The sequence below is a fragment of the Antedon mediterranea genome, chromosome 7 (genome assembly GCF_964355755.1).
Source record: "Antedon mediterranea chromosome 7, ecAntMedi1.1, whole genome shotgun sequence".
Lineage (NCBI taxonomy): Eukaryota > Metazoa > Echinodermata > Crinoidea > Comatulida > Antedonidae > Antedon > Antedon mediterranea.
Genome location: NC_092676.1, coordinates 3059198 through 3073206, shown reverse-complemented (window position 1 = coordinate 3073206; position 14009 = coordinate 3059198). Strand labels below are relative to the sequence as shown.

Below are 14009 nucleotides of genomic sequence, written 5' to 3'. Positions count from 1 at the left end.
ACTTTCGTTGGCGGCGTTTACAACATGGCGTAGAAACTTTACCTTCACGAAGCGTCCATAGTTACGAATATATTTTAGCCTAATTGTATACCTAGGCCTATATAATGTACGGGGGAAAGTCGTCAGAAACATAAGAATGATATTCGATAAAGTTAGTTAACAAATTTGGAGTCGAAATACAAAAGTAAAAACAGGTGCGAAAAAGGGGAATAGGCCTAGGCTAGTAGGTCTAGCCAGTCTCGACAGCATGCGAGCGATGCGCGCGGTGGGGGGACGGAGAGAGTAGCAGGAAGCACTGAACTCAGACTAGGCCTAGGGCCTAGTTAGGCCCTAGGCCTTGAGTCTGCAGAGCCTGATTGAGGTGGCTTATGCTAGACCTAGGCACACTAAAACTAAAAATATATTAAACATTTTTATTGGAGATGATGGAGGCCAAAATCAATAAATCTAAAAAATAGAAATGTGTTAGAATAGAGAGGCCTAATATTTTAATAAAGAACAAGACCCGGGGAGTTTATTCCAAATGTATACAGTATATGAAAGTCTGCTTTAATTTATTTTTCAATATATCCTTACTTACAGTAGTATTCTGCTCCAAAGTTATATTGTGAAACAAACCGTGATGGCAACTTTAAAAACTACTACGAAAGACGGCCAAAGGACACAAGAAAAGTCGCAAATAGCTTCACTAAAGGAACCATCTTATCCAACCATACGCATGACGCAATCTGTTAAGAAAACTGCTGTTGTGAATCCAGTCACCAACGGACAATATCATACAAGAAACATGAAAACTCAAATGAGCCAGTGGACACCTGTAGTAAATAAGCCATCAAATGAACAAGTAAATATCATTAATACAACTTTTCTTGCAAGTTTATGTTATTATTTGCTCATTATCTGTTTAAATTTATAAATTATTTATTTATACCATTTTTAAAGAAGATAATAATGCAGAGAAGAGGGTCCTCTAAAAAAGCAAAACAAATTACTACCGTACTAAACATTTTGGTTTTGATTCTAATTGCTATTTTTTATTTTAAATTTGTTTAATTTGTTATACATTTATCTGTTAATTATCATTTAAGGAAAACACATCAAAGATAGATCCATGGTATGGGGAGGAGGGGGTACAAATACATGGGTATAGAGTACGCCCCTCCAGATTGCAGATTGTATAAACTTGTGTATTACATTTCAATTTATTGCAAAGTTTAAAAGCCTTAAACAGATTGGAAAATGATATGTGCTCATAGGATTTTCCAGTGTGTTTAAGGTACAAAGTTTTTGAGAACCAAATACAAGGATTTTGATATTATTTAAAATGATACAATTTCAACTTTTTCAGATTTTTGTTGAAAGACGAGACTTGGTAGCTCACTGGGTAAGTCTAGTTTATACTGTATCACTACCATATTTGGGCATATCACTACCATTTATGGGCATATTACACTTTTTTTGTCAAACTAGTTTGATAGTGTAGACAGAGCTTTACTGTATATTCATAGCCATTCTGAAAGAGAGCTGGGAGGGTAAACAAACTGTTTTATTGTTTAGTTTGACATACATACATAATGCATAGTTATTTCATCGTGTGTGTAGTATACAAACTTATGATGATTATCTATAGGCTATTAACTTAGCAGATAACTGAAATAATACACCAAACATCAATCGATCAGTCAATATAATAATTTCGATTTTTTTAAAGCTAAAAACTCCATGAACCAGCCTAAATGTTTCAATTTTAAAATAATTTTTAATTTTCTTTTACCTCAGTTTGATCTCTGGACAGACTCGCAACGGAAACGATTTTTCAACTTTCTCCTACATCGATCAAAAAAATCGCAACTTTCTTTTATTCAACGTTGGTTTCAAGACAGCGTTCCTGTTAAAAACCTTGATTTTACAACAGTTTTACCAAAGTTTTTATCGCTGTACATATTTTCTTTCCTCGATCCAAGAAGTCTATGCAGAGCAAGTAAAGTGTCATGGCATTGGAAGTTTTTAACAGAACAGGTAAAAAGTGCTTAACATTATCCTTTAAACTGAGACACATTTTTTAATTATATGAGATTTTGAAACAATAATATTTTAACTTTTTGTAATATAGGATGATCTATGGTGTGCAAAATGTGTCAAATTTGGTTGGTATTTACCATACTCTCCCAGTGACAATGAGTTTGGAGCATGGAAAAGGCATTACATTCATTGTCTATTAACATTAGACGTTGTACAGAATGCAGAAAAGGTGGGTCACATTTTTTACATTTAAATGCAGCAGTTTCACTTTGAAAACTCTTTCCTTGATGTTGAATTGTATGGTAGTCATACAACCAGAGACATAGTTTTGTTCCCATTCTATGATTAGTGAGGCTGGTTTTACTGGTTTACTAACAGTTTCTTGTAAAATATTTTATAACTTTTTGTAGTCAAATGTGTATGGAAAACTTGGAGATGGGACTGAACAGGAAATATCAGTTACGTCAAAACAAAAGCACAGAAAGACTCAATCAGTTGTTCTGCAGACTAGTAAGTAATCTAATATTTCATTTTTCATTTCATTTATTTTGTCTCAGATATAAAAAAAAAACAATAGAGAGAGACAGCGACTAGTAAGAAATCTATTTTTGACTAGTAAGTAATCTATCATTGACTAGTAAGTTATCTATCATTGACTAGTAAGTTATCTATCATTGACTAGTAAGTTATCTATCATTGACTAGTAAGTTATCTATCATTAATATTCTTATGACAGGTAGTATTGGAAATCGTCGGCCTTGGCTTGATCCAGATCCCAAACCAGTTGACCTTCAACAGTCCTATAATGCTATGGTATCCTCTGTCAATCCAAATGACCCTACGATGCCAACACATGCTTATCTACATACTGGACGATGGGGGATGTCAGGGGGGAGAGGTCATTCAAGGTCATGGACAGAGCCTTCAAGAGAGTTTGATTATGGACTTCAAGGTTTAAACAGAAAGGACAAACACAGAGCATTCACGGTAATGAATACTGCTAAAAAACCATTTTGAGTCACTAATAAGATTAGTGGAGCTGTAGCTTGGTGGTTAAGATGATTGCTTTCTAATTCCAAGGTCCAGGGTTCAATCCTGACCTACAGTAGTTTCACGGTTGTAACTCACGACTCTTTCAACTCCACTCCCTAGCCCTCAAATGAGACTATATAAGTTTATTATTATTTTTTAGTTTATAAGCATGATAAATTATAAAATAGTTTCTACATCCTGTAATTTGCGAGTTACTCGATGTTAAATACGCATACAATTTTAAATAATGAATTTGGCATTTTCAAAGGGCTTATTGTGGACAGATTTTTGTATCGCTCACTGATAGTGGTATAGTTGGATTTCAACAAGTTGTTAACATACATTTCTAAACGAGATACCTATCTGAAGAATCACTATCTGCAAAACTTTCCCAACACAATCAATAATTTGATAATACATTTTTTTTTTGTCTAGACTGGAGAGGAGCTTGATCTGAATCAGAGATCACAACAGTCCACTCTTTCAGAGAGCATGATGCTGGAGTCTTTGAGACCAGACATTGGCATTGCTGGTGTGTATGAACAGTCTTGGTCTGGTCCTGTCAAGCGACCCATATCCAGAAGGTATGTATTAGTTTGCTCCTGACTATAACAAATTGAATCACCAGTATTTTTGAGTGCCATTATTTGGAAATCAAAGTAATAGAATTTTACCTCAATATAAAGAAAATGTATTTTCGTTTCTGTAAATATTAAATTATTTCATTTTCAACAGAAAAGATTTATCAGGAGGAGGAGATTACTCATCTGTTACCATGGAAACTAATTTGCAGAATCAGAATTATCCCAGTCACCCTAATCCAAGGATAATCCTAATCTCATCTAGTGTTCCTGCAAGAGAGGTAATAATCTAAGTATATTCAAGTTTGCAATGATCAGCACGAAATAAACAAAACTCAACAACATTAATTATGAAAGGTTTTTTACTTCAAGTCCAGGACATCATAATTACTATTCCTAAATAATTAAGGCAAAAACTGTCAACTCTTCCAACACTTTACACACTTTAGTAAAAATATCTAAGTTTCTACAAAGTCTGCTTTTTCTTTTTTTTTAAACACTGTTATGGAAGTTCTTTATTTAAGAGGGATCGTAACATTATTTTTCCAGGTGCTTGTTAGTGCTGTGCTATTTGGAGTTATTCCAGTTGTGTATAACTATGAAGGAACAACCTTAGAATCCTTAATACAGCAAGTTGAGGAGGCACTTAGAGGAAGACATGCAAAGTAAGTTCCTATTGGTGCATACTTGCATGCAATTTACATATTGCCAGGTGATGAATACTGTTTTATAAAGGAGCATGTTATTTTAAACTGTGTGAGATTTTTGGATTGTGACTTTATGGGTAGTGTACTTATGTTCTGCTCAAATCTCTCACAAAAAATGGCACTTCTTTGTTTGAAAAGTTATGACTTTACACCTTAAATAATTATGGTAAAAAAGTAACATATTTTAACAGAAACTTCATTTTTCAGGAGTATTGGATTCTTTGTTGATGGAAGTCCTGGACAACTGAGACTAGTGCATCACATGACATGCACACTGACCAACCTGGAACACCCTGAGATACGTCAGTTTTGGGAGGTTTTGACCACTTCAACACTGCCAGCTTCTCTTGGTGGTCACATTGATATCTTTCCACCACTAGCTGCAAGTGGTAAAGTCTCAACCTTGTTTTTATATACTTGTTTGACAAATTTTAGGTGCTAGTGTAACTGTTATCCGTTCAATTAAAAAATGCTCTACCACCCGAGAGATATTTCTATTATCATTGAAATTGTACCCAAATATGGTATTGATATGACATCATCCACATATGAGCACATTTTTTTTGTCACAAAGTTTGATAGTGTAGATAGAGACAGACAAAAACTATTGCAGGGATATGGTTAAAAAAGTATGATGGCTATTAACCAATAATATTTCTTGAATTTTAACATTTTTTCTTTCTTTCATTTATTTGGCATCTCAATAAATAACATTAAAAATACATCAATAATATATAAAATCACCTTAAATATTAATATACATCAAAAAAGCAAATAAAAATGGATGGATTAATGAAGTCTGACGATGCACGGGAAAACACATAAAGTCGTTTAAAGTAAAACAACTTAATTCCAATGTGGTCCCTAAAAAGATAGTAATTATAATTTTAACAAAACAAACATTATAAGACGGGGTTCATAAATATATAAGCATATAAGCAAAACATCTGATATAATGGCACAATAATAATTTATCTATGTTTAATTTTGTAATATTGTTTCAATTCAGTTTTAAATTTAGATGTGTTGGAAATTTGTTTAACATGTGATATATAATAACTCCTTTACTAATTGTTGTTTCTATATTGTAGAGGATGGCTTAAACTTGCTTCAGAAACTAGAGGCCCTTACTGACATGGAGTTTGCTGCCCCAACTGGAGTATCTGGACCAATTTACTCACGAGGTTTGTATAACCAAAAAATGCAAAAAAAAATAGTTTTAGTAAACATTTTATTTATTTATTTTTTAATTTATAAAATACAGTTTTTATTATTTTTAGTGTAACCTGGGGAAAAAAGATTACATGAATTGTCCCATATTTGGTTATGATGTCACGAAAATTTAATGTTCTGTAAGTGATTACATGCTTTGGATATTTATAGTTTTGAGTGAATGGTCCACATCATTTGATGGGCTATCTCCCCCTGCACTGTATTTCAATACAACACGATTGTCTGAGTGGATATGCATGGCTGAACATGTTACCGAGGCTACAATTGTTAGCAGACAATTAGTAAAGAATTATTTCAATCAGGAAAGTTCAAATATGATTGACAGGGTCACAGGTAATAAAGTTGATTTTTGATTGATAGGTTATTGATTGATAGGTTATTGATTAGATGATTTATTGATAGGTTATTTATTGATAGATTATTGATTAGATGGTTTTTGATTGATAGGTTATTGATTAGATGATTTTGATTGATAGGTTATTGATTGATTGATTATTGATTAGATGATTTTTTATTGATTGAATATTTTTTACTGATTTGTTACTTGATTAGTTATGTTTCTGTTACCTTTCCAGGAGAGTTAGTTTACAGAGCAATGGGACTTGATGAATTACAAAGTATCAGAGATGTGGCCCCTATTTTGAATGAGGGCCTAAGAGAAATAGCCAATCAAAACGCTGTAAGTTGTAAACCAGTCCGTAGAACAAGAGTAAATTGACAATGAGAGATGCAAAATCTAAATCAAAATAAGTCAAATATTTCATAGGTTTTATCTGTCACATTCAGCAAGGCTACATAATTTCGGAATCATCTCAAACTAGACTTTTTATGAGATGTGGCCCCTATTTTGAATGAGGGCCTTAGAGAAATAGCCAATCAAAATGCTGTAAGTTGAAAACCAGTCCGTAGAACAAGAGTAAATTGACAATGAGAGATGCAAAATCTATATCAAAATAAGTCAAATATTTCATAGGTTTTATCTGTCACATTCAGCAAGGCTACATAATTTCGGAATCATCTCAAACTTGTTTTTGTCGACTTTTTTTAATCCACTTGCTGTGCAATGTCCTTATACATTTTTTCTTGCTTTTTTAGGAAAACCCACTAGAATTTCTAATCAGTTACTTACAAAAGTCTGTAAAAGTTGCCAAGTCCATACATACCATGGATACAACAAACACTGAATCTAAGAAGTTATCAGAAACCATTGAAGATGACGATGTGAGTTAAATAATATATAAATAATTATATTAGATTATTTCTTAGATTTTTGCTTGATATTTGTCTTTGGTATTCTAATATAAAGAGCGAATTTAATATGGCAATATTATATTATCTCATTGTGATGGTTTGGAGATCTGCACCATCCAGATTACCATTGTTCAACAGCTAGATTTGTATTTCAAGAACTAAGCTAAGCAAATGTCATGACATACTTTTAGCTCTGTCTACTCTATCAAACTTTTTGTGACAACAAAAAATGTGATGTGCCCATATATGGACACGATGACATCATATACCATCATATTTGGGCACACTTTTTTATCCAACTAGTTTGATAATGTAGACAGAGCTTAATCAACTAATACTAAGCAAATGGCATAGTATACTAGAAAGTCTGTATCTCGCCCTGTTTTTAGAGTTCAGATATAGTTGAAGAGATAGCCTCAGACATTGAAGAACTATTGTCAGTTGGAAGCCCTAAGAAAGAAAGAGTACAGATAGCACAGCCAAGCCTAGCAGAAGCTCACATCCAGCCTATTTCAACGTCATCAATCAAGTCTTTTACAAGAATTGTGAGAATGTTTTACTTTCTATTAAGATTTGTACTGTACTGAATATATTAACATGTTAGTTAAACTGCTCTGTAAGCCCTTTTAAGTGTGATGTGCCCAAATATAATAATAATAATAATAATAATATTTATTCGGCAAAAGTTCATAAAGTACATTTTACAATTCATCTTGCCAGGAGCAAGTAATAGGCATGAGCCCAAACAGAAAACTGCTCTTACTCCATCATTACTTATAAAATACAAAAATAACAAAACTAAGTAGCACAAATTAAGTCAAAATAAAACAAAACAAAACAAAGTTATAATGAGATACGCCAATTAAAAATAAGCTGCATTGAATAAACAATATAAACAATTACAGTACAACTTAATATTTTGAGATCAAATGTTTGATGAGTTGGGCTTTAAAGTCTGAAATTGTAGCACATTGTTTAATTTCATTGGGAAGTTGCTCCCATAATCTAGGGAAAATAACAAACGATGAATTTAAAAATGTATTCGTCTTTGCCTTCCAATGTATTAACCGCCCTTCACACCTCTCACTTGATCTCACAAACTCATTAAAGGATGATGGACAGAGGCCATGCATTATTTTAAAACCTAATGTAAGTCTATACACTTTAAATATATCTAAATATGGTAGTGATATGACATCATCACATTCATATAAGGGCACATCACATTTTGTTGTCGTATAAAGTTTGATAATGTAGACAGAGCTTTACAACTTGTTCCACATGCTCTTTCCACTCCTGCAGCAGAAAATATAATGCAAAAGTCGCTGTGCCTATCTTCCAACATTATTTCCTGAAGTTTAATAGTTTCAGTGTCATTGCAAATTAAGTGTATTGTTAAGGCACATAGACTTTTACACCGTTATTTTGGTTTTGGTCTATTTTCTGAATAGGCCTAGGGTGCCTTGTGAGTGCCATTCTTGTTTTTCTAAAGGTCACATTTTTAAATCTTAAAACTCTGCAAATAAATAATGTTCCAACTAAACAATACTATGTATCTTCTCATAGAATGGAATCCAAAATGCTGGTACGGAATTCCAGCCAGAAATAAGGACTCGTATAGCACGAGAAATTTTGTACACTGAGCGGACATACCTGAATTTATTAAGGACGGTTAAAGATGTATACGTAAGGCCTCTACAAGCAGCACTGAAGACGAACCATGCTATCATAAACCAACCAAACTTGCAAATGATATTTTCTGATATGATCAACATCTTAAAAGTAACAAGGTGAGAATGAGGCATGTGGTATCAATGTCATCTACATCTTCTGTAGGATTTTTTTATTTTGTAAGTTCAGTGAAGAATGTTTCACTTGAATTGTTTAAATGATTCAAATTCAACTCTTTTGATAGCTATATTCTTGTTTATATTTTGTATATCAAAACTTGCATATTTAATTTCAAATACATTTTAAGAATATTTAAATGGAAATTAAGTGGATTTGGGAAGTTTCCTCGAAGCCAAGTCTTGGAAAAGTTTACTATTATAGTACAGTAGGGTATTTCATAATGAAGGTATATTTAAATCATCCAAAAAAATTCGTACAATACATTGAACACCTTTCTTTGTAAACTATAGTGATTTTGTTGCTGACCTGAAATCACGTTTAGATGAGTGGGGACCTCACCAATGCCTTGGAGATGCCTTCATCAAGATGCAATCTAAACTGAAGGTTTACACAAACTTTCACAATAACTATCCTATTGTGCTTGCAACAATTGAGAAGGTAAGGTTTGGAAGAAGCTAAATGATAAAGTGCAGACAGCTAAATAATAAAGCAGGCAAGAATAATGTACTGTAAAGTAATAAAACAGCCACTGATATCAGCTAACCATTCAGTAAGACCATGGAGGTATACCACCATGAGTAAGACTATATCCGAATAGTAAATAATAAAGAGAAACTCTAGACAAACGACTGCATGAGAAATATTGTCAATTCAGCATTTTGTGCCTCTTTAGAAGCTACATTACTCAGTGCCCTTTTGAAAGCTAGTTAATGCCATTTTTTAAGCTAGTTAGTTCCCTTTTGAAGTAAAATTAGTGTCCTTTGTAAGCTAATTAGGGGCATTTTGGAAGCTAATCAGTGTGTGCTCTTGCATTTTATTGGAAAAAATAATTTAAGCAAAAAATTATCATGTATTTTGCTTGATTTGGTTTAGTGTCGTGAACAGCACCCAGCATTCCGATCTTTCCTACGACAACATGACAAGACACCAGAGACAAAGATGCTAAGCCTGCAGGATCTTCTGTTAGTACCAACACGCAGGATTCAGGAGTACATAAGACTTTTGTCAGCTTTTGAGCTCCATACTTCACCAGACCACTCTGATCGTGCTGATATTGCTGGCGCCATTGAAACTTTTGGAAAACTTCAGAAGTTTGTTGATGAGGTATACTATTACCAATTAACGTTTAAGTACGTTATAAATAAAGGAAACTACAGAGGGCGCTTCTCAATATGAAAACTAATAGATGTTTCATGTGTATGCTAATACTTACTCTATTAATACTACATATACATATTTTCCACAGTGTAAGCTCCGATGTGAGAGAGAGCACAGACTGATATTGCTACAGAAGAGGATTCTTAAATGTCCAAATCTACTGGAAGCTAACAGATTTCTAATTCGAGAAGACATTGTTGCTCATTTGAAACCACCTCCAAATGATCCTAGACCAGACTTAAGGTAAATCTTTAACCACCTCCAAATGATCCTACACCAGACTTAATGTAAGTCTTTAAACCACCTCTAAATGATCCTAGACCAGACTTAAGGTAAGTCTTTAAACCACCTCCAAATGATCCTAGACCAGACTTACAGTAAGGTAAATCTTTAAATTACCTCCAAATTATCCAAGACCAGATTAAGGTAAATCTTTAACCACCTCCAAATGATCCTACACCAGACTTAATGTAAGTCTTTAAACCACCTCCAAATGATCCTAGACCAGACTTAAGGTAAATCTTTAACCACCTCCAAATGATCCTACACCAGACTTATTGTAAGTCTTTAAACCACCTCCAAATGATCCTAGACCAGACTTAAGGTAAGTCTTTAAACCACCTCCAAATGATCCTATACCAGACTTACAGTAAGGTAAATCTTTAAATTACCTCCAAATTATCCAAGACCAGATTAAGGTAAGTCTTTAAACCACCTCCAAATGATCCTATACCAGACTTACAGTAAGGTAAATCTTTAAATTACCTCCAAATTATCCAAGACCAGATTAAGGTAAGTCTTTAACCACCTCCAAATGATCCTACACCAGACTTAATGTAGGTAAGTCTTGATTGAATTGAAACTTCCTAAAATGCCATACAGTTAAAGAAAAAAACACCCAAACAAGCTAGTATCATCAAAATGAAAAATCATAAAATAACCGAACTATGACGAATATCATGTCAACGTCATTTGCGTGAACAAGGCTACTGAAAGTAGCTGAAACGTAGCAAGTAAGTACTTGTCAACTGGTTTAACTAAAAGTTAACCTTTACTTATTTAATATCCATTGAAACCAGATGAAATTTTTTGAGAAGCATAAAATACATAGTCAGGCCTGCTTTCACATCGTTCAAAACCGTATTTCATGTCACAAAGCCACTTTCCCAATAATCAAAAAATTAATAATATTTGGTTAGCCTTGCAATGGTTGTTTCTATTAGCTCCCTGGGCCTTTCACTTATAAAATGACAAAATAAATGATTAAATTCAACCAAAAACCCATTTTCTGGCAGCCAATTTGACTATTTCTTGGTAAATTTCTAGGTAAATACATTTTTTTTTCGATCCAATTTTTTGTCAAAGTGGATAACTATTAGGTGACATTAAAATTGCATATTCAAAAACAAAAAATTTGTTAAGAATTATTTTTTTAGGGGGACAATACATCTTTACGAATGCCAATAGAAGAACTTGTATTTGGTATGTATTTTTTGTTTCGTTATTTTCTTTTAGAGTGTATCAACATATTGAGAACATAGGATTGTTTTTGTTTAATGATGCGCTTGTGATCACCATGACAACCAATAAACCGTATCCATACGAGCGTTGCATAGATGTCAAGCATTCATTCTTAGCATCACTCGCACTTACCAAACTTAAAGTACTAGACATGCCAGATACCAAATGTAAGTACCATGTTTTATTATCTTGACACTTTAAAGATGTATTGTCCCCCAAAAACATGAAAAATGAAGATTAATTAAATCAGACTTTGAATAGGTTATTTGGTAGTTTTAATAAAATTATGCACTTTCGTAGAAAAGAAAACATAAAAAAAGAATGACAAAATAAACAGTTAATTCAACCAAAAATGTATTGGCTGGCAGCCAAGTTGACTATTTTTTTCTTTAAATTATAGTTGTTTTTAGGTATATAAAATTAACATAGAGTCAAAAAAAAAATGTTTAAGAATTATTTTTTTCAGGGAGACAATGCATCTTTAAGTTTGAGGAATTAGGTGTAAATTGTTTCTTTTGTTGAAATTTATGGTCAATTACTATAACAAAAGCAAGTTGTTACACCTAAATAGAAGTCGTAATTAGTTAATTTGTGCTTCCTTAACAACCCTTAAAGCATATAAAGCTCTTTCCCATTCTCTTGTTTTCTTTTCAAAATTATTTTACAAACTCAAAGAATCTTTTCAAGATTTTTAACATTCCTGGTTCCACTAGGATGTAACATAAGGATGTAAGAAATCGTAAATATAAAATACAGATTGAAGTTGAACAAAGGCCTAGAAAATATTGCATATTACAATATTTGCATACAAAAACTGATAACAATAAGTGCATTCCAAAACTAAGTGACCAATCACAAGTGATGGGTTATCCAAATTTAATGCTTACATTATTTTTTGTTTGTACTTGCAGACAATCAGAACGTCTTTTCCATGACAACACCAAAAAGGAAATGGGTTTGTTCTGCATGTAGCTATAGCAACAAACTAGCAATAATTACATCACTTGAGGGGGCTATAACGGCTGCCATGGATGTTGACTAGAAATCTACATTTCAGGTGTAATGTCACTTTTCCCTGATAATACAAAAGGGCATCCATAAATACTAAGTAAACGAACAAAATTAATTGTTATGCATAAACAATTTGAACAATTTTTCTAACTGTTTTTATACAATTTTATATAAACAATATTTTTAAATCTAGTACTATATACACTATTTTTTTTTTTTCTAAATTAAGTACAATTATAATTGATTGATATTGATAAATATTGATTACTGATAATCACAAATGCATAGCTAATAATAATGCCAAACATTAAGAAGGAACTGTTTATTTTAAAAATAAATGTTGATAATAGTAATAATTATAATGAAAATCATATAGTACTGTATTCATCATGATTAAGTCATGATCGAACTAGTTGAGTAGATAAGTACAATATGTACCTAAAGCTTAGTTCCCACTAGGACACAACGCAAGGACATAAGTGCAATTTGAATTAATTATTCGTGTTCTGTTACGTCCTTCTATTGCATCCTAGTGGGAACCGAGCCTTCTAGTTTCTAACTATTGTAAATAGTGTGCTGTTGAGGTAACCAAAGTATTTTTTTTCAAGAACGTACAGTATAATGTATTTTGTGCTAACATATATATTGATATATTTTTCATTTACACATATATTTTGTATTGTTTGTAGTGTTTTTTAATATATTAGAATGTAGTTTGCTGACTGTAGTGCTAAATGTGCTTGAGACAAATCTGCTCTTTTAAATGGAAAAAAATATATCTTTGTATGACAAACCAATATGCAATGTTTAAATATGATGTGATATGATATGTTAATAAAGTAAATAGTAGATTATAAACAATGTATTTAATAATAATAAGTATAACCAAAAAACATTGTATGACAAATTGTACCGTAATTATTTCTTTGATTACATTGTATCAAAATACTTTCCTCCTCCATCCCAAATTCTTTAAATGTAAAAACAAGACCATTTTTGTTATAGGCAAAGAGACCGCCATACCCACTAATCTCCCCTTCCTTAACATCTTTGATTTGCTCCTAGCTAAGCTAGTTTTCAATTGATTGATGTATATTTTTGTGTACGTATGTAAGTTAGCAATTTAATATTTCCTATTCAATTCTCTCTACAAACGCTCAATAGAGGTAAATTCAGTATTATATTTTGTCATAACTTGGTTATTTTTGTAATTTTGCCATATATAGTCTTTCATTTATCTTTAAAGTACTGTTTTTCAAATAAATCTATCTGCTAGTTACACTCACTATGAATTTCTTTTTGTGTAAATAATATGACTATATTCTTTTTGTAATCTTTTCTATACTTTCTTTGAGTACAATTAAAGAACATAGTTTAAAGAAACTCTACACTTTATAATTTTTTTTATTTTATTTTTTTTTCTCTTTAAAAGTTTCTTTTACCTGATTACAATCAAAAGAACTTTAATTTAACTCTATTTTTTCCAAAAATTTGCTCTCTAAAAGTTTTTACAAAGTTTAAAATAATAATATTATCTTGGATTGGGAGTTCAAGTGGGGATTGGGAGTTCAAGTGGGAATTGTAGAATTTAAAGAAATCAAAAAGTAAATCACGTTTTGATTACGTCACTACAATATGATTG

General features: G+C 32.2%; 1 protein-coding gene across 1 annotated transcript; it reads left to right on the top strand.

Annotated features, from left to right (window-relative positions):
* Positions 1-60: 60 nt before the first annotated feature.
* Positions 61-13656, top strand: LOC140054074 (epithelial cell-transforming sequence 2 oncogene-like). The gene is made up of 22 exons (XM_072098910.1): positions 61-194; positions 586-844; positions 1349-1384; positions 1780-2019; positions 2114-2251; positions 2433-2532; positions 2759-3009; positions 3490-3638; positions 3790-3916; positions 4185-4300; positions 4550-4731; positions 5434-5526; positions 5726-5908; positions 6151-6254; positions 6671-6796; positions 7216-7371; positions 8393-8616; positions 8968-9115; positions 9551-9781; positions 9924-10078; positions 11351-11523; positions 12268-13656. Exons 2-22 carry the CDS (start codon positions 623-625, stop codon positions 12396-12398), a joined length of 3285 nt encoding a protein of 1094 aa, XP_071955011.1. The 5' UTR covers positions 61-194; positions 586-622; the 3' UTR covers positions 12399-13656.
* The last annotated feature ends 353 nt before the right edge of the window (positions 13657-14009 follow it).

Bases quoted from the DNA above. Each gene is read 5' to 3' on its own strand.
- LOC140054074 (XM_072098910.1), top strand. From the start codon at position 623: ATGGCAACTTTAAAAACTACTACGAAAGACGGCCAAAGGACACAAGAA. The intron at 845-1,348 runs GTAAATATCATT...CAACTTTTTCAG, and splicing joins ATAAGCCATCAAATGAACAA to ATTTTTGTTGAAAGACGAGA. The intron at 3,010-3,489 runs GTAATGAATACT...TTTTTTGTCTAG, and splicing joins ACAAACACAGAGCATTCACG to ACTGGAGAGGAGCTTGATCT.